This window comes from Tachyglossus aculeatus, chromosome 9, assembly GCF_015852505.1.
Source record: "Tachyglossus aculeatus isolate mTacAcu1 chromosome 9, mTacAcu1.pri, whole genome shotgun sequence".
Classification (NCBI taxonomy): domain Eukaryota; kingdom Metazoa; phylum Chordata; class Mammalia; order Monotremata; family Tachyglossidae; genus Tachyglossus; species Tachyglossus aculeatus.
Genome location: NC_052074.1, coordinates 60266221 through 60287310, shown reverse-complemented (window position 1 = coordinate 60287310; position 21090 = coordinate 60266221). Strand labels below are relative to the sequence as shown.

General features: G+C 45.4%; 1 protein-coding gene across 3 annotated transcripts in view; it reads left to right on the top strand.

The window, feature by feature from the left end:
- Positions 1-21090, top strand: part of ZNF385B (zinc finger protein 385B) — a 316667-nt gene that overhangs the window by 73719 nt on the left and 221858 nt on the right. For all 3 annotated transcript variants that reach the window (XM_038750908.1, XM_038750907.1, XM_038750909.1), the window contains exon 2: positions 15211-15504. In XM_038750908.1, coding sequence (XP_038606836.1) covers positions 15211-15504 — 294 coding nt within the window. The remainder of the gene's footprint in view (positions 1-15210; positions 15505-21090) is intronic.

The following is a 21090-nucleotide window of genomic DNA, read 5'->3' as shown; positions in this document are numbered from 1 at the left end:
AGAGAAGTTGTGATTTGCCAAAGGCCACACAGCAGACAAGTGGCAGAAATTCATTCATTCAGTTGTTTATTAAGCACTTACTGTTTGCAGAGATGGGATTAGAACCCAGGTCCTTTTGACTCCAAGAAAGTCTGGGGTCAGATAATGTACATATATTAGAATTATTTGACCGGACAGGGGAGTCAGAGAGGTCCACTGTTTATTCTGGTCTCCCAAGGTTTGGAAGGCTGTGATGGTACTCTTCTAGAAGAAAATGAAGGTGAATACTGAAGTGGGTATTTTAAGGACATTTGGACTGAAATTATCTCTCCAGCGAGATATCTTTACTCCAACTTGAGTTGAACAAGTTTTTTCAGATGCAGTAGTCAGAGACTTGGAAGTGTAGGAAACTGGGTAATCTATCCTGGATGCTTTAGATGATTCTTTTTGAAGGCAGGAGAATGGTCCATTTCAGTGAGAATTTCCCATGTTTTTTCCAGCTGTTGACCCATCTTTTTTTTTTTCTTTTTGTGGTATTTAAGTGCTTACTATGTGCCAAGCACTGTTCTAAGCTCTCGGGTGGATACAAGGTGATCAGGTTGGCTACAGTCCATGTCCCACATGGCGCTCACAGTCTTAATCCTCATTTTACAGATGGGAGTAACTGAGGCATAGAGAAGTGACCTGCCTAAGGTCACCCAGCAGACAAGTGGCAGAGCTGGGATTAGGTCCCAGGTCCTTCTGACTCCCAAGCCTGTGCTCTAACCACTAGGCTATGGTGCTTCTCCATCTTCCCACTCTTGCTCTTCACACCCCTAATTTCAGGCCTGAGGTGAGAAAGGCCAGAAGGGTCCTGCTGTGAATGGAGACCCAGCTGCCCACATCCTGCCTCTGATATAGAACTCCCTCCCCCTTCATAGCTGACAGATGATGGAACACTCTCTCCACCTTCAAAGCTTATTAAATATCCTCCTCCTCCCATCTCCTCCAAGAGGCCATCCTCCATTAAGCCTTCATTTCCCTTGCTCCCTCTCCCTGGTGTATCACCCTTATACTTGAATTTGTACCTATTATTTGCCCCTTGCTCAGCCCTAAAGCACTTAACGTATGTATCTGTGATTGATTGATTTATATTAATGTCTGTCTCCCCTTCTAGACTGTAAGATCTTGGTTGGCAGGGAACATGCCTACCAAGTATGTGTGTATGTTGTGCTCTCCCAAGCGTTTAGGCCAGTGTTCTATACACAGTGAGCTCTCACTAAATACGCTTGAGTGATTGTGAGGGGAAGAAGCGCTGAAAAAGGGCAGATGAGTCAAATATGGTGTCGTCCAACTGACCCATGGGGAGTTTCAAGCAGATGTCGCTTCTGAACATATGAGCTAAGTCTTCAACCAACCGTCCCTGATGAGAGATCAGGTGTTCCACTCGAGTGGGGACTGTCCCGATGTTTGGCGTTATGCCTTGCATCCTGACAGCACTAAAATGGGACCATTTGAGGGACTTGCTTTCGGTGGGAAGGGAGCGTAAACCTTTCAGTTTTCCCCTGGAAGTGGCGACCAGCTGGAAGATGGTGCAGTCGATAACCACTTCCGAGGAGGAGATGACTCACTGCCTTGCTTGGTAGGGAAGACTTCTCATGAGTGACATGCGTGTCTGTGTGTACGCATGCACATGTGCCTTGATAAGCATATGTGTGTGTGTCTTGATGAGCGTATGAGCACGTATGTATGCTTGGGTATGTCTTGAGCAGGTGTGTATGTATGTTTGGGTATGTCGAGCTTGTGTATGAATGTATCTCAATGAGCATGGGTATGTACGTCTTGATGAACATGTGTATGTCCTGATGAGTGTGTATCTGTAAAGGTTAGAAGTCTGGAGTCCAAATCCAGTGAATCTGAATTTCTCTAGACTGTGAGCTCGTTGTGGGCAGGGAATGTGTCTGTTGTACTCTTCCAAGTGCTTAGTACAGTGTTTTGCACACAGTAAGTGTTCAATAAAAATGATTGAATGAATGAATGAATGTCTTGACAAGCATGCATGTGCATGTATGTGTGTATCTTGATGAGCATGTATGTGTGCCTTACCAGACTAGGCCCCACTTTTTCTCAGCTTCCCTCCCCCTCCCCATCGCCCCGGCTCACTCCCTGTACTCTACCCGCATTCCCCGCCACACAGCACTTGTGTATATATATACATATCTACAATTCTATTTTTATATTAATGCCTGCTTACTTGTTTTGAGGTGTATACATCTACAATTCTATTTATTTATATTGATGCTACTGATGCCTGTTTGCTTGTTTAGATGACTGTCTCCCCCATTGGACTGTGAGCCCGTTGTGGGCAGGGATTATCTCTTTTTGTTGCTGAATTGTACTTTCCAAGTGCTTAGTACAGTGCTCTGCACACAGTAAGAGCTCAATACATATGATTGAATGAATGAGTGAATGTTTGTGTCTTGACAAGCATGTGATGTTTGTGTATGTCTTGATGAGTGTGCATGTGTGTTTGGCCAGCTGTATTTTACTCTTTTCCCCCTCACTCTTTCCTCTCTCTTTCTCCTTCTTTCCTTCCTTCCTGCTCCCTTACTTAACTCCCCTCCCCTGATCATTTTTGCCCCCGGCCCAGACCCTCCTCCTAACCTTCTTTACTCTGTGGGAACATGTTATCCTCTTATGCTAAGGCCTCTGTTTGTAACCAAGATGGAATTTCATATACAGTAGAGCCAAATTGAGGGATGAAGTCATAATTGGACGGCTTGATTTTTTGATTGATAAGTTCTAATCTCAGACTGCTAAAATTAATTTTACCTTGGATTTCAGCCAGACCAGAGTCCACCATGGGGGGATGAAGTACAAGTCGCCGGTTAAACCTTTGGACGTCGGTAAAGAATAGTGCCTTTTAATTTTCCAAATTTAAATAGGGGTGCCTCCACTGTAGGCCACATTCAACTTCGGCTTGCACAGATCTGGTGGTAATTATGCTAATAGCAATTATTTAAATTGGGAAAGTTGAATAATTAAACCACGGTTATGGAAAATATTCAAGCGCTAAACAGATTCAAATTCCGTCAGGCAGAGGCTTTTGGAAAGGGCTTAAATCCGAGCTTTAGTCCACTCCTTTTGGCATGTTGAGAATCTGTGCCCTGGTCCTTAGCAATTGAACCAAATGTTTGTAGAGGGCTCAAGAGGACGGCTGGGAGCGTGGCACATATTTACTCTATGACTGAAATCACCGGCGGGGGAGAGATAAAAACATAAAAAAGAGGGTAGTTCCTGAAATATAAAACTAGCCAGTTAAGAGTACCAAAGAAATTATTTTATTTCAATTTGGCAGTCTTCAATCCTGCCAAAATGTTCTCTTTGCGTTGGATCCACTATTTCACGCGGGCAATAGTTCCAATAGATGGTGCGGTATCGGCAAACACCCAGCGGTATCGGCAAACACCCAAGGGTCGCCACAAGCCATGAGTAAATGTACAGAGCGTGGTAAGGTTCCCCGATTAATAGCAAATCTAGGTTTAGGTGGATCCATCATCAGGCCAGAATGTTTTGCTCAGGGTCTGGGTCATTTTGGTGGATGTGGTGGTTGTTCGCCACAAACTCATAACCTGGTGAAGTGATGACACATCTGGGCTGTCTGACATGTGGAGTACATGGAATATGTAACCTATAAATCTTTATTAGTCTGGAGAGAGTGAGAATTGGTGTGGCATGACAATTGATCTAGGTTTAGCAGGGAAGACTTCTTGGAGGAGAGGGATTTTTAGAGAGATTCTGAAGAAGCAGAAAGGAGGTAGAATGGTGGAAGGGAAAGGACAGATTGTTCAAGGCTTGGGAAAAGTCTAGAGAGGACAACAGCCAGTGTGACTTAATGATGGCATTTATTAAGTGCTTACTTTGTGCAAAGCACTGTTCTAAGTGTGGGGGAGGTTACAAGGTGATTAGGTTGTCCTAAAGGGGGCTCACAGTCTTAATCCTCATTTTACAGACAAGGGAACTGAGGCACAGAGAAGTGAAGTGACTTGCTCAAAGTCACACAGCTGACAATTGGCAGAACTGGAATTTGAACCCATGACCTCTGACTCCAAAGCCCAGGCTCTTTCCACTGAGCTACGCTGACTTAGTGTGTAGTCAGGAGGACTTAAGTTCTAATGCCGACTCTGCCACTTGTCCGCTGTGTGACCTTGGACCAGTCACTTCACTTCTCGGTGCCTCAGTTACCTCATCTGTGCCCCCTTTTTCCTCTCCTCCTCCCCTTTTTCCTCTCCTCCTCCCCATCTCCCCCACCCTACCTCCTTCCCCTCCCCACAGCACTTGTATATATATGTACAGATTTATTACTCTATTTTACTTGTACATATTTACTATTCTATTTATTTTGTTAATGATGTGCATACAGCTTTAATTCTATTTGTTCTGACGATTTTGACACCCGTCTCCATGTTTTGTTTAGTTGTCCGTCTCCCCCTTCTAGACTGTGAGCCTGCTGTTGGGTAGGGACTGCCTCTATACGTTGCCGACTTGTACTTCTCAAGCGCTTAGTACAGTGCTGTGCACACAGTAAGCGCTCAATAAATACGATTGAATGAATGAATGAATGAATTGGGGATTAAGATTGTGAGCCCATGTGAAACAGGGACTGTGTCCAACCCAATTTGCTTGCTCTTACCCCTGCACATAATACTGTGCCTGGCACATAGTAAGCACTTAAAAATGCCACAATTATTATTATCATTATTCAAAACATTATTAAGAACCACCTCCACCAAGAGGTCCTCCCCCTCTTTTCCCCAGCTCCTTCTCCCTTCTGTGTTATCTTTGTACTATCTGTGACCTTTGGACATTTAATATTCACCCCACCCCCAACTTCACAGCACTTACATATATATAAATCTTTAAATTATATATTAAAAAGTATTTATATCAATGTCTGCCTCCCCCTCAAGACTGTTAGCCCATTTTGGGCAGGGAACATGTCTACCGATTCTGTTGTATTCTACTCTCCCAAGCGCTTAGTTCAGCACTCTGCACATAGTAGGCTCTCAATAAATGCCATTGAGTAACTGAAAAGTAGTGTCTAGGGTTAAGTAAAAGGTACAGAATGAGTACCTAGATGTACCCAGGACTGCTCAAAGAAGTAAGGGGTGACCCCGTGTGTGGGCACGGAATGATGACTTTCCTCCTCCCCCGTCCCGGGCACATACATGAAACTCTGAGTGTCCTTGTATGTGCGCCCAACTCAGCGTGCCCAACATCATCCTCTTCTTCAAATGCCGTTGAGCCATTTCAGACCCATAGCGACTCCATGAACACACCGTCTTCAGAGCGTCCCGTCTCCTGTCAGAAAGTTATTCGGTATTTGTAGCCACAGAGTTCTCTCGCTTAAGTTCTGGAAGTGGTTTACCATTGCCTTCTTCTGCACAGTAAAAACGTGAGTCTCTACCATTGTCTTTGATAAGAAGAAGAAGCAGCGTGGCTCAGTGGAAACAGCACTGGCTTTGGAGTCAGAGGTCTTGGGTTCAAATCCCGGCTCTGCCAATTGTCAGCTGTGTGACTTTGGGCAAGTCACTTCACTTCTCTGGGCCTCGTTCCCTCATCTGTAAAATGGGGATTAAGACTGTGAGCCCCACGTGGGACAACCTGGTCACCTTGTATCCCCCCAGCGCTTAGAACAGTGCCTTGCACATAGTAAGCGCTTAACAAATACCATTATTATTGTTATTATTATTATTTGATCAACATTTTGATATCTTGATCATGCGCCTTTCGAGCTTTCCCATGCCTCTTCTGCCCAACATGCCGAATGCATAATTAGAGAAGCAGCGTGGCTCAGTGGAAAGAGCCCCGGCTTTGGAGTTGGAGGTCATGGGTTCAAGCCCCGGCTCCACCAATTGTCAGCTGTGTGACTTTGGGCAAGTCACTTCACTTCTCTGTGCCTGTTACCTCATCTATAAAATGGGGATTAAAACTGTGAGCCCCCCGTGAGATAACCTGATCACCTGGTAACCTCCCCAGCGCTTAGAACAGTGCTTTGCACATAGTAAGCGCTTAGTAAATGCCATCATTATTATTATCATTATACGCTGCTCTGATCTTATGCTCTGTAGTCGGGAGCATTATTTTAATTTTTTTATGGTAGTTAGGCAACTCCTGTGACAGACACTGCACTAAGCACTGGGGTAGATACAAGCTAACAAGGTTGGACCCAGTCCATGTCCCACATGGGGCTCACAGTCTTGGTCCCCATTTTACAGATGAGGGAACTGAGGCCCAGAGGACCAAGTGACTTGCCCAAGGTCATGCAGCAAACTAGTGGCAAAGCCAGGGTTTGAACCCAGGTCCTTATGATTCCGAGGCCTATGCTCTATCCATTAGGCCATGCTGCTTCTCTTGTTCTGAAATGTGAAAGGAATACTGGCATTGAAATTGAATCGTCATCATAGACAGCAGTGATCCGAAAGGCGTTAACTTGGAATTTGGTAAATTAAGTCTCACTTGGAGGTTTCTATTGCAAAGAAGGGATGAAAAGAAAGAGAATCCAGTATAGTCCCTGATAATTTGTATCTACTCCAGAGCTTAATACAGTGTTTGGCACATAGTAAGCGCTTAACAAATACCATCATCATCCAATACCATCATCGTTGATACTCGTTGCCAGCTCTATTTTTTTTCCATTGTTGTCAAAATAAGAATCCTTAAGAAAAAGGGAAATTTTCTGTGGCAGATAAGATGGGGGCCTGACAGGGGAAAGCAGCATCGTGGAAGGAGAGTTTGGTATAATTAAATGTCAGGATGCCTTTTGAAATATTGTCTGCTGCCTCCCACTAAGTCTTCAGGAGGTGAAAAGGAATGTTCGCTCTGTGAGCGCAGAAGTGTGTTTGTGTATGTATGTCACTTCCCCCTCCTAAAGGATGAGATGCTATTTAGGAGAGGCAGAAAACCAACCCAAAAAAACCAAAGTTTTGCTACCGAACTGAGGACTTATCAGTTCCTGCATCTTTTAATACTCCAACCCAAACTAGGTTGCACTCGGGCTCCACAGACAGGAAACATCATTCTCCCCAGGGACCATCCAGACTATTATGGTAATAATAATAATAATAATGTTGGCGTTTGTTAAGCGCTAACTATGTGCAAATCACTGTTCTAAGTTCTGGGGGGGTTACAAGGTGATCAGGTTGTGCCACATGGGGCTCACAGTCTTAATCCCCATTTTACAGGTGAGGGAACTGAAGCTCAGAGAAGTTAAGTGACTTGCCCACGGTCACACAGCAGACAGGTGGCGGAGCCAGGATTCAAACCCATGACCTCTGACTCCAAAGCCTGTGCTCTTTCCAAAGCCTGTGCTTTTTAGACTGTGAGCCGACTGTTGGGTAGGGACTGTCTCTATATGTTGCCAATTTGTACTTCCCAATCGCTTAGTACAGTGCTCTGCACACAGTAAGCGCTCAATAAATACAATTGATTTCCACTGAGCTGTACCTGTGAAGCACTTACTATGGGGTAAGCACTGGGGTCGATACAAGTTAATTCGATCAGACCCAGGCCCTCTTCCCCATGGGGCTCCCAGTCCTAGAGGAAGGGAGAACAGATTGTTAATCCCCATTTTACCGATCACCATTTGGACTCTCAGTCGAGGTAGGAGTAAATGCATCAACAAAGTAAAATGTCGAATCTCCATTTTACATTTGAGGAGACTGAGAAGTGAGGTGACTCGTCCAAGGTCACACAGTGGGGCAAGTGGCGGAGCTGGGATTTATGTCTTCTGACTCTTAGACCTGGGAGCTCTCCAGTGGACCGAGATGCCCTCTCAGAGGCAGCAAGGGCAGAGTTAGCCAGGCGTCCAAAGCAGTACACTGTGGCCACCCCAGCCAGAGCTGGACCAGTGACTCTGTATTTCTCCCGCAGCGGGGCTGAAAACAGACCTAGCCGAGTCACAGTCAGTCAGTCAGTCGTATTTATTGAGCACTTACTGTGGGCAGAGCACTGTAGTAAGTGCTTGGGAGAGTACTGGACACCTGGACACTTGGCTTGAGGGCAGACGAGGCTGATCATCACCTAGAGCCAGCAAATGGTCTGAGCTAGCGTCTTCTCAGGTGGTGTTGCGGACTAGCAGCTGTTGGTTCACACTGGCCCCTCTGCACCAGTTTTGCGGGTGGGCTACCAGAGCCCACTGTTGGGTAGGGACTGTCTCTATATGTTGCCAATTTGTACTTCCCAAGCGCTTAGTACAGTGCTCTGCACATAGTAAGCGCTCAATAAATACGATTGATGATGATGATGATCAGCCCTGGCGATGATGTAAAGGAGTGGTTTCTTTTTGCTACCAATTTTCTTGTTCTGGGATCGTTTCCTGAGCTGCAGTATAATACTGCCCCCCAGAGTGCTTATCAAGCAGAGTGAAGAGGGAAAGATTCCTATTTTGCCCCATACCTGCTATAATAATAATAATGGCATTTATTAAGCGCTTACTATATGCAAAGCACTTTGGCAGCAATGGGAAGGGAGGAAGCAGGGCGAAGGGCATGGAGAAAGCAGTTCTGGTTAAGGGAAGAACGTCTGCATCTCCCAAGACTTGGGAGAGGTGAAAGGAGGGGAAGGGGTGAGGAAGACTGGACCTCTGTTGAATTGGGCTTGGGCCAATGCACAGCATCAGAGGTTTCTGTGTCTTTCACACCTGATTTGCAAGGCCTCTGAAGGCCTCAGCTATCACTTTTTTTTCAGTATTTGTTAAGCGCTTACTATATGCCAGGCACTGTACTGAGTGCTGGTGTAGATAAAAGTTAATTGGATTGGGCACCGCCCACGTCCCACATGGGGCTCACAGTCTTAATCTCCATTTTATAGCTGAGGTTATTGAAGCCCGGTGAAGTGATTTGCCCAAGCAGCAGACAGGAAGCGTTTAACAAATGCTATATAAAAAAAATAGTGGTGAAGTCAGGATTAGAGCCCAGGTCCTTTAGACTCCCATGCTCTTTACACTAGGCCACACCGCTTCTCTTCATTCCCACAGTGCCCAAGATGCTAAATAAGTGTTTGACGACGACGATGATGGAGATAATGTCTGTGGACACTTCCAAATCTTGATACATCAGGTGCCTAGGAAATATCACCTAGGCATTGGTGAGCTAGGAGCAGGTTTGAATAGATGTATCCTGACCAGCTAATAATAAATACCCTCCAGAATGACCCAGTATGAATTGGGACTCAAAGCTGCTCTATTTATAACCACTTTCCACTGCTTTGGTCTTCAAAACATCTGTTTAGGGTGAGATTTCTCCTGTGAAATGTGAAGTTGTTGCAGCTCTCTAGATGACTTTGCACAAAGACTTTCCTTTGAGTATCAAAAACTTGTTCTTTTTCTGGTAGGCAGGTTTAGCAATCTCATAATGCACCCTCCCCAAAATGATTCAATATAAACAAAGGTCAATCAATCAATCAATCAATCGTATTTATTGAGCGCTTACTATGTGCAGAGCACTGTACTAAGCGCTTGGGAAGTACAAATTGGCAACACATAGAGACAGTCCCTACACAACAGTGGGCTCACAGTCTAAAAGGGGGAGACAGAGAACAGAACCAAACATACCAACAAAATAAAATAAATAGGATAGAAATGTACAAGTAAAATAAAGAAATAAATAGAGTAATAAATATGTACAACCATATATACATATATACAGGTGCTGTGGGGAAGGGAAGGAGGTAAGATGGGGGGATGGAGAGGGATGGAGGTCATAAGTGCTCAGTTCCTTCAAGAGTAAAATAAGCATCTAAAGACTTTAAATGTCATCAAACATAGGAATCGTGACCTATAGATATGTATATGTTCCAGCCAAATAAACTCTTATTTAGATTCACTTTAAAGATCGAAACTATTTTAAAAAAAATCAATGCCAATCGAACAGTTCAACAGACAATAAGCAAAATCTACTCTGGATCAAATGAGTCAGTGCTTCAACTTTTCTCCTTTAATGCATCCTCTGATTTTTTAAAAATGGTATTTATGCACTATGTGCCAGACACTACACTGAGCACTGGGGTAGAGTCAAGCTAATAAGGTCGGACACAGCTCATGTCCCGCGTGGGACTCACAATCTAAAGTCCCATTTTCCAGATGAGGTAACTGAGGTACACAGAAATGAAGTGACTTGCCCAGCGTCCCAAGGCAGAAAAGTGTCAGAACCAGAATTAGAACTCAGGTCCTCCAACTCCCAGGTCTGTGCTCTATCCATTAGGCCATGCTGCGTCTTGTGCTTCTCACAGCAGATTTCTGTAGACTGGTTGGATTCATGGTCAAAATGCTTGAGAATCCTTTTTTATTGGGAAGCTGAGTTGTCTGATCCAGGAGGATAATGGGATTGAATGGGATATTTCTTCATGCTTTTGAACAGTAAAGACTCTGATTTTAAAGTTTTTCATTAAACCATTTGAACATTACAGTCCCTCTGAGTCCTTGTATACCATTGCTTTCATCATCATCATCTCTTTGTGCTGTCCCACACTCAGAAAAAGGATTATTCCCCTAGGGATATTTTCAGCTTTCACTCTTTTGGTGTGTATTCTAGGGATGCTTTTGGTACAGTTGGATCAGAAGGAGTTCCAGATTGGATTTTTCCTTTGTATCCCAAAGGAAGAAGGCTAGGTATTTCTGGATGCAAGGAAGGAGCAGGTTCATTCTCTCTCTCTCTCTCTCTCTCTCTCTCTCTCTCTCTCTCTCTCTCTCTCTCTCTCTCTCTCTCTCTCTCTCTCCCTCTCCCTCTCCCTCTCCCTCTCCCTCTCCCTCTCCCTCTCCCTCCCTCCCTCCCTCTTTTTTCTCTGTCTCTCTCTAATATATTTCTCCCTCCACCTCTCTCTCCCTTTTTTCTCTCTGTCTCCAGCTAGTTCTCCCTTTCTCTCTCTGACCCTCTCTGTTTCTATTCCCTCTCCCTGTTTCCCTTTCTCTATCCCTCTGTCCCTCTCTCCATCTCCTGTTCCCTTTCTCTCCATATGTCCCCCACACCCATCTCCCTCTCCCTTTCAGCTCCCCTCCCTGTTTTTAATGTCCTAGTCACAATGTCCTGGGTTTTTTGTTGGGTTTGTGTGTGTGGGGGGGGGGGGGGGGGTGGCGGGGGAGGTATTTAAGCACCTACTATGTGTCAGACATTATACTAAAAGATAATCAGGTTGGAACAGACCATGCCCCTAATGGAGCTCACAGTATAATCTTCATTCTCCAGATAGGTAATTGAGGCATAGAGAAGTAAAGTGACTTGGCTAAGGTCACCCAGCAGACAGATTGCGGGTCCAGGATTAGAACCCAGGTCCTTGACTTCCCAAGCAGATCCAGGGGTTCCTGGCATCTCAGGGGGGACCACATGAAACTGTCATCATTAGAATCATCAGCAACCAGAACCAGCAGCCCCACACACGAGTACTGGGTGACATTCCTAGCAGGCTCTGGGGCTGATTCTGTCAACTCACTAGATGCTCACCATTTCTCTCTGTTTATCCCAAGTAGACTCTTCCCAGCAGGGTTAGCTCAAGTCTTCCCTGAGCCCTGGGCAGCAATGTGTAAGTGTGACCCAAAAGATGTTTAATGGAGACTATCACCACTACAAAAAACTGCTGGTAGGGAGCTGTGGAGGCAAAGACCTTATAATGGTGAAGATTTGAAAGGCAAATGTTGGCCTTTTCCATTTACTCAGAATCCATCCAATGACCCAAACTGGAGCAACCCAAAAGGTCCAGGAAGAAATAGAATAAAGAATAGAATAAAGGGTTGAACTGTTTTGGTTAGGCAGGGATGGGAAAACGGGCTTAGGATACCAAGCAACAGGACACTGATTGGCACATTTGTCCAAATGCATTTCTACAAATGATCCGGAAAGGAAGTATACGTGAAACTTTGAGCAGCAGCATTGTCTAGTGGATAGAGCACTGGCCTGGGAGTGAGAAGGACCTGGTTCTTATCCCAGCTCTGCCACTTGCCTGCTGGGTGACCTTGGGCAAGTCGCTTCACTTCTCTGGGCCTCAGTTACCTCATCTGGAAAATAGGGATAATGACTGAGCCCCATGGGGGACAGGGACTGCATCCAGCCTGATTTTCTTCTATCTACCCCAGCAGTCCCTCGTACATAGTAAGCGCTTAACAAATACCATAAAAAAAATCCTCATGTCAATCTGCATCTTTAAGCCGTTTTGGGAGTTGGCACTCCCGACTTCTGCGATAAACTGAAGAAAGGCCTGAGTGAGTGGACAGAAAAGATCCTCATGTGTGCTTCAGACTGGGCAGTTGAGGGGAAAAAAATAGCCCAATACCAACTATCGGTTCATGGCCTCAGGAGAAGATTCCAGGCATTGTCACTGACAGGTCTCTGAATTCACAGGTCCAGCTGTCAGTGGATGGACATCCAAAATTCTAGCAAAATTTGAGGTGTTGCCGGGTTTTGGATCATAAACAAAAAGTGTGGTTTTCCACCATCTCAAACCATCGAATGTTTTCATTGACAGGGCTCAGTTTGTTCAGGCAGTCCCATCTCGGGAAGGGGATACATTCGAAGTAAAATAAGGAAATGGGAAGGGACAGTCTATGGGATTGGGGGATCAGGTGCTTAGTAAATGTTAGTGATAATGGAGAAAAGTTGGTTCGATTCTAGTCTGATTGTCCTTTGTGTCCTAGAGGGCCATAAGAGAGTATACCTTTACTGTATGTTCCCAAGCACCCAATACAGTACCCAGTAGTGTCCAGTACCGTGACCTGCATAAAGCAGTGCTCTGCATACAGTAGTGCCCAGTACAGTGGTCTGCATGCAAAAGATGCCCCAAACCCCCAACAAATAGTAATAATGACTCAGATTCCAGTCCATGTATCTACATTTGGAGAGGCAAGGGAAGAGATTTCTGGAAAAATAAATCATCTCACTGCATCTCCCATTTCCCTGAAGAACTCTGTGGTAAATGGAGGTAAGACAACACCAACCACTTCCAGAGGGATTAAATTTTCCGACCGGGGCTCAGTTGAGTCCAAAGATCCTGGTTGCCAGCCTTGAAATCTGACTCAGGGGCTTAAATGATTCAGTGTAATGGGGGTCATGACCTTGCTCTTCAAGGTTACATGTGATTGGTTTTTCTCCCTTGAAAAGGAGTCAAATGTCTCACAAACAATGGTGAGGTAAGAGGGATCGTGTTGAGATGATTTGTTGCTGGTTTTCTGCTGTCCAGGTGGGCAAGAGGCCCTCTCATTTTTAAGGAGAAGTAGTGTTATTTTGGAGCAAGACCTGTCTGGCCTTGTTATTTTCTAAAATCCTTTTAGAGAAGGAAAGGAAAATACATTTAAGTGACCATGTTCTACTTGTATTCAGAGATCAGAATGCCCAGGGTCTTTGGATGGATAGGCCAAGCTGCCATCCATTAGGGTGGCCTAGTGGATAGCGAATGGGTCTGGGGGGCAGAAGGACCTGGGTTCTAATCCCAGATCCACCACTGGTCTGCTGTGGGACCTTGGGCACATCACTGCACTTCTCTGTACCTCAGTTACCTCATCTGGAAAATAGAGATGGAGAATTGTGAGCCCCGTGTGGGACATGGATTGTGTCCAACCTGATTGCCTTGTATCCACTCCAGAGCTCACTACAATGCCTGGCACAGAGTAAGTGCTTAACAAATGCCATTTAAAAAACAAAACAAAACAGAATTGGTAGACACATTTCCTGCCCGCAATGAGCTTACAGTTTAGAAGATGAGTTAAAGAGACTTTTTCTGGCCCTGAAAGATTTAATGCTCCTCCCTATGGGACTTTCCTATCTGGGTTCGTAGGTGATAATCATGTCCAGTGGTAGCTTCTGTACAATAGTGGAAAATTTGGGCTGGATTTGTAGTATCCTTTGCATGATGGTCTCACTTCCACAACATTTCCAAGATCCGCCCTTTCTTCTCCATCCGAACCACTACTTTGCTGGTTCAATCTCTCAACCTATCCCAACTGGATTACTGCATCAGCCTCCTCTCTGATCTCCCATCCTCCTGTCTCTCCCCACTTCAGTCTAAACATCACTCTGCGGCCCAGATTATCTTTGTACAGAAACGCTCTGGTCATGTCACTCCCCTCCTCAAAAATCTCCAGTGGTTGTCTGTCAACCTATGAATCAAGCAAAAACTCCTCACTCTCAGCTTCAAGGCTCTTCATCACCTTGCCCCTCCTACCTCACCTCCTTTCTGTCTTTCTACAACCTAGCCCGCACTCTCCGCTCCTCTGCCACTAACCTCCTCACTCTGCCCCGTTTTCGCCTGTCCCTCTGTCAACCCCCGGCCCATGACCTTTCCCTGGCCTGGAATGCCCTCCCTCCACTCATCCACCAAACTAGCTCTCTTCCTCCCTTCAAAGCTCTACTGAGAGCTCACCTCCTCCAGGAGACCTTCCCAGACTGAGCCCCCTTATTCCTCTCCTCCTCCCCATCCCCCCCGCCCCACCTCCTTCCCCTCCCAACAGCACTTGTATATATTTGTACAGCTTTATTAGTCTATTACTATTCTATTTACTTTGTTAATGATGTGCATAAAGCTATAATTCTATTTATTCTGACGATTTTGAAACCTGTCTACATGTTTTGTTTCGTTGTCTGTCTCCCCCATATGTTGCCGACTTGTACTTCCTAAGTGCTTAGTACAGTGCTCTGCACACAGTAAGCATTCAATACCCCAGCGCTTAGAACAGTGCTAGGCACATAGTAAGTGCTTAACAAATACCATCATTATTATTATTAAATACAATTGAAAGAATGAATGAATAACCCCCATAATACTGATTTTAGTAGTTTCAACCCTCAACCTCCCCATTTGGGAGTCTGCAGCATGGCCTAGTGGAAAGAACGTAGAACTAGGAATCAGGAAGCCAGAATTTCTAATCCCAGCTCTGCCACTGCACTGTTATGTAACCTTGGGCAAGTCACTTCACTCCTCTGTGCTTTACTTTCCTCATTTATAAAATGGCATAAATGAATGGGATCATTGTTACCTTGTCTCGACCAAGCGGACTGCTTGGCACATAGCAAGCGCCTACTAAATGACTACATTTATTGTAATTATTTTTATTATACCAACTCTCCTACCTCTTAGATGGCGAGCCTTGTGTGGGACAGGGATTGGGTCTGATCCGATTGTCCCATGTCAACCCCAAGTGTTTAGCTCAGTGTTTGGCATATAGTAAGCAATTACTAAATACCAGTGTTATCATTATTCTTTCGATAGGTATGAAGAGGCCCTTAAGTCCTGATCACCCCTTTGAAGATGGAATTATGAACACAGCAACTTTCCTCCGGGGCTTTGATGAGAAAACACTAAGGAATGAAAGGGCGGACAGCAAGGAGAAAAAGAAAATCCTGTTTTCCTTCTGTGAGGTATGCAATATTCAGCTGAACTCTGCAGCCCAAGCACAGGTCCATTACGATGGGAAATCTCACCTGAAGCGCCTGAAGCAGTTGAATAATGGCAAACTTCCCAGCCACTCCGCCCCTGACTCTCTCCTGGGAAGCACAAGTGCAGGTATGTAACCACGTTCTTTTCCCAGAGCATTATAAGAGCATTCTAACTGGGAAGAAAATGAGCTGTCTCTCTTTAGAAAAATTGTGTTTGATTTTTGCTTTATTCCTTATAATGGGATCAACTCTGAATGCTTAATTTCTCTTTTCATGTTGATGCCACTATCTGAACAAGGGTTTTAACATTAGAACCTAGCACCTGAACCTTGTGGAAAATACGTCAACTGCTCTCCTAAAATCTGAGATTTCCTTTTTCTAAATATAAAATTTGCCCGCATCCCTAATTTGTTTTTTTTCTCAGTAGTGCCTGAGGCCTAGGAGAAGGTATATGGAATTTTCTCCAGCTTGGTTTGATTCCTCCCAGTTTGCAGGAGAAGCATTAATCATCCTGGTCCTGGTGGTTATGTTCCTTAGCAGAATAGCGAGCAGAGTACTGAATTTGGTTTTGACAATAGGTTTGGACATATCTACTGACCCTGGAGTGGCCGGCCTGCTTTCTCTGGGCCCTCTCTGCCTGGTTGACTGGAAAGGGATAGGGAGGAAGAGGCTCCAACTCAGACTCAATTAGTCTAGGCCAGAGTTCCCCTCATCCCTGATACCCAAGGGATGCACCCTTCCATGTTCCCTGATAGGCCTGGAGTGACCTTCCTCTCTTATGGGGCCATACTGAGAGTGGAGGGAGGCTGTTCCACATGGTCACTCCAGGGAAACTGAGGACTCGTGCGCTGGCGGCAGCTGACACCTCTTCCCGGTGACTCATGTAGCCCTGGGTTGGGGTGGGAAGTGGGCCGAGTGAGAGGCCTGTAGCCCCTCCCCCCGACATTGGTCAGGGCCCACATGGGCTTGGCACCTTTATGGTGAAGCCATTAATGGTGACACCATTAACCTCACCTCAACAGTTCACCAGGTCGGGTGGGGAAGGACAACTAGCCCACACCACCCTTGGACTTGGAAAGGAACCAGAGCAGAAGCCAAGATGGTGGCTCCACCTCCTGCCTCCCCCCGCCAGCTGGGATTGGGCCTTGCAGATGCCAGAGGGGTCGGGCACAGCACGGGCGTCCTTCAGGCAACACCCGAGGGCTGGGCAAGGACACTGGGGTCATGTCAGGTACAGGGCTCGGGTTCCCAATGGGCAAACGGGAGCCAAGCTGGTGTCTTTGCAGTGTGAGCTTGGGTCCTTTCAACACAAGGAAGAGTGCGTGTGAGGGAGAATCACAACTCAAGAGCCCTGGCAGCATTGTAGCTTGTGGGGTGCACAGTCAGTCAGGGTGAGGGAAGGGGGGCTTTTAGGCAGGGGGAAAGTGGGAAAGAGGGCCTTTCGCACCTCTTCTTTCTTGTCTTTCTTTCTTCAGATGATACGCAAATTCGTGAAGCATTCCATATTTTTCCGCCAAGCTAGCTCTCTTCCTCCCTTCAAGGCCCTACTGAGAGCTCACCTCCTCCAGGAGGCCTTCCCAGACTGAGCCCCTTCCTTCCTCTCCCCCTCGTCCCCCTCATCCCCCTCTCCATCCCCCCATCTTACCTCCTTCCCTTCCCCACAGCACCTGTATATATGTATATATGTTTGTACATATTTATTACTCTGTTTATTTATTTTACTTGTACCTATCTATTCTATTTATTTTATTTTGTTAGTATGTTTGGTTTTGTTCTCCATCTCCCCCTTTTAGACTGTGAGCCCACTGTTGGATAGGGACTGTCTCTATATGTTGCCAACTTGTACTTCCCAAGCGCTTAGTACAGTGCTCTGCACACAGTAAGCACTCAATAAATAAGATTGATTGATTGATTGATTGTTTTTCTCTCTCTCCCTTCTCTTCCTTGCCCAGTCCCACCCTTTTCTCCCTTCCTCTCAGCTTCCTCCTCCACAGGCCCTTCAAAGCTCTGCCCCAGCCAAGCTCCCCCCTATCCAGGTTCACCCTCACACTCAAAATGGAAAGATGACACCCCTGCCATTCTTGGAACTACCTCTCTGGCGATTGTCCCCTGACGTTGTCTCTCAAGGCTTCTGGTCTCCCAGCTGACGGGTCTGACCATAGCCAGGCCCAGGCAATTAGGCTGTGGACCACTTCAAACTCGCCGGAGGATTAGGAGGGTATATAGGATTTTGGGTTTGGCAAGAGGGAGCTCAAGGGAGCCCTTAGGGCAGCTTTAATGGAATGGAAGGGCAGAACTGTGGGTAACGGGAATGGGCTTTTAGGGGAAAATGAATTCCAGGCCGAGGGCTGTGAAAACTCACTTCTTACTTGGGAAGCGCAATATTTCTCTGACTTATTTTCCTGCCCCCAACCACAATTATTTTCCCACAAAAGGTCTCAGATTGAGGTTTGGAACAGAATATTCACTTACGGATCCCAAACAGTTTTCATTATGAATTTTAGCTTTAACGGTGTTAAGGAATGTTCTCTGAGCCCAGCACGGTGACAGAATAAATTATTTTGTGCGTCTGTTGATACAAAGTAAATCTTCCCAAACTTGGCGTTTTGCAAGAAGACAATCCCATCTCCTTGGAGAACTGGGTTTGAAGAGATACATCTCTCATCATCTTCCCCCACCATTTGCTCACAGTGATCAGTCAGTACAGGTTTAGGGAGAGGAGATGTATATGCCTTGGTTTGTCAGTGAAGGACACCTATTCCCAGACGATTTGTATTTAGAGCTAGAAAAGTATGAAGGAGGAAATTGTGCTTCTGCAAGTGGTCATTATTTAAAATAGGCTTCTGAAAGGGAAAGTCAACTTGTATATTTAGGAAGCAGTCTGGAAACTGAACAGCCTGCTCTATTTTTAGCAATTTATATTGCATCCGTGTTTCTAAAAAAATAAAAGTGGAAAAGAGTTTAAAGAAGCAAACCGCTGTTGACCTGTGAACTTCCGCTTAACAGGGATAGAGCCTCTCTGCTGTTAGAGTTTAACTTCACCATGCCCACAAAATAATGAACATATTTTATTACTGTCTTTGTTAAGCGCTTGCTATGTGTCAAACACTGTTCTAAGCACTGGGGTATATACAGGTTGGACACAAGCCCTGTCAGTCAATCAGTGGCATTTATTGAGTGCTTACTGAGTACAGAGCACTGCATTAAGGGCTTAGGAGAGTACAAGAATAAAAAAAAAGCTACACACATTCCCTGCCCACATAGAACTTACAGGCTAGAGTCGGGGGAAGACAGCCATTAATATAAATCCCAAAGCAGCCAAATAAAGGGTGGGGTCTCATTTTGCGATTAGCCTGCTTTTGAGGCCTAATTTGGAAAATTTTAATGTCTGCTTCCCCCATTAGTTTGGAACTCCTGGAGGTCAAGGATTATGTTCATTAATTTATATTTTGGGGGCACTTACTGTGTGCAGAGCACTGTACTAAGTGCTTGGGAGAGTACAATATAACAATAAGCAGACACATTCCCTGCAAGCTCTACCAACTCTGTTGTACTTTGCCAAGCTCCTAGAACAATGCTGTGCAGACAGTAAGTGCTCAATAAATACCATTTACCGATGTTATGCATTCATCCTTTTCTTTTAATATTGCATTGCCCCCAATACGATACACATGCTGTTGGAAGAATGTTCCCCAATTCTCTCACGGAGTTCCATCCAAAATGCGTAGTCCGAAACCACGTTATGGAATCCATGTTCTAGCAGACCACCCGGCACTTTTAGTAAGCACTCGTGGCTGAGAGGTTGATATTTGTCAAGAGGTCACATAAAATATTCTGTCACAGAGTTGAGAAAGGGAAAGGAGCTCTAAGGAGCTAACCTTTCAGCTGAATATTTTGAGTTTCCCTCAGCCTTGTATGTGCTGAAACACTTCTTTTCTATTAGTGGCTGAGAAGCCCACATGTACCAGCTGTCTCCCTTTTAATTAAGCACTTGCTTTATTCTTTCTCCTCAGCTATTTTCTCCCCCTCCATTGTATTTCTTTTTATATTTTGCCTCTTTCTGTTCTGTTCCTGCACCTCTTCTTCGTTTCTTGCCTGTAGATCTCATTCCCACTCCTCCCCACCCACATCTGTGACACTGGCCAACAGGCATTGAGGTTTTTTAAAAAATTTTTCTTTCCCATTTTCTGGGTAAGGACAAACTTGAGTTGTGTCAAGCCTTCACCACAAGATGGTACTCCATGTACACGAGAAATGATCTCAGGCGGAGCCTTTGAAACCTGGATTTTTGTTGTTTCCAGGGGCAAGATACAACACCGAATGCGTATTCTATTCCTTATATCGTATCGATTCCAATTTTCGGAAGGAAAACAAAATGTTTAAATGCGAGATTTCTGACATCAAACATGTGAATTGGGAAGTCCCACAGTCTCTGATCTAGTAGAGAAATTAATTGCAGAGATGTGCATAAGGGCTGTGGGGATCACGCAAATAGAGAGCAAATCCAAATGCAAGGGTGTTGCAGAAGTAAACACCTAATACCAGAGCCAACTACCATCTCTGACAGAAGCAACAGAATGTTTGGAGGGGCTGTGTGATGATCGCTTTCTAGAACCCTACCCTCCTTTGAGGGAGAAAATGGCATCATTCATTCAGTTGCATTTATTGGGCTCTTACTGCGTGCGGGGCACTGCCCTAAGCACTTGGGAGAGTACAGTGGAACAATTGCATCGTTGCATCTTTGAGCAGTGATAATGTAGCAGTGTTTATTAAGTGCTTAATATGGGCACAGTCCTGCCCTAAGCAAGAATACAGAGCTGGGAATTAGACGAGAAGCAGCGTGGCCCAGTAGATAGAGTACAGGCCTGGGAGTTAGAAGGACCTGGGTTCTAATCCCCGCTCCTTGTCTAGGGTGTGACCTTGGGCAAATCACTTCACTTTTCCGGGCCTCAGTTTCCACATCTGTAAATGAGGATTAAGACTCTGAGCCCCATTTGAGACGGGGACTGTGTCCAACCTGATTACCTTGGATCCACCGCAGTGCTTAGAACAGTGCCTGACACGTAGTAAGCACTTAACAAATGCCGTCATTGTTAATTAGCCCTTGAAAGAATGGATTTTTCAAGCAGGGGAGTGGGCTGGCCAGCCGAGATCCTGGGAAAGTCTTGGAGGGTCTCGGCACCTCTGTGAGACCACCAGAATCACAGTAGACTGTTTTGGCCCCAAACAGTTTCTCGCTGCACTGAGTAGATGGCAGTGGTTGCGAAGTTGAGTAGGTGAGTAGCAGTGAGTGGAGGACTAATTCTCAGCCCATCCCACCGCACCTCTCTCTCCCTTCCTCTTTCCCCTCCGTCCCTATCCCCCTTCCCCTTTCAGTAGGTCTCACGTGATTCCCGGCTTTCCTGGGAATCAACAACCTCTTCAGAGCCTTTTCCTGCTTAAAACAAGTTCTCATTAGCCAAAACTCTGGTCAGGGACTTAGGATTTTGGAATTCCTGTGTCGGCCTGCGTCACCACGCTAGTAGTAGTAGACACAGCCACCATGCATAATGGGAAAAAATGCAGTTAAGCAAATTGGCCTGTAATGAGAAAACAGGCATTGAGTTCATTAAGTCTGTGCCTGGGGATTTGGTCATGAGTATGTGATGGTCCATTATTCCAGTGTTTGAAGGACCAGAATGCACGATTTTGAAATTCAATCAAGTGTATTGAT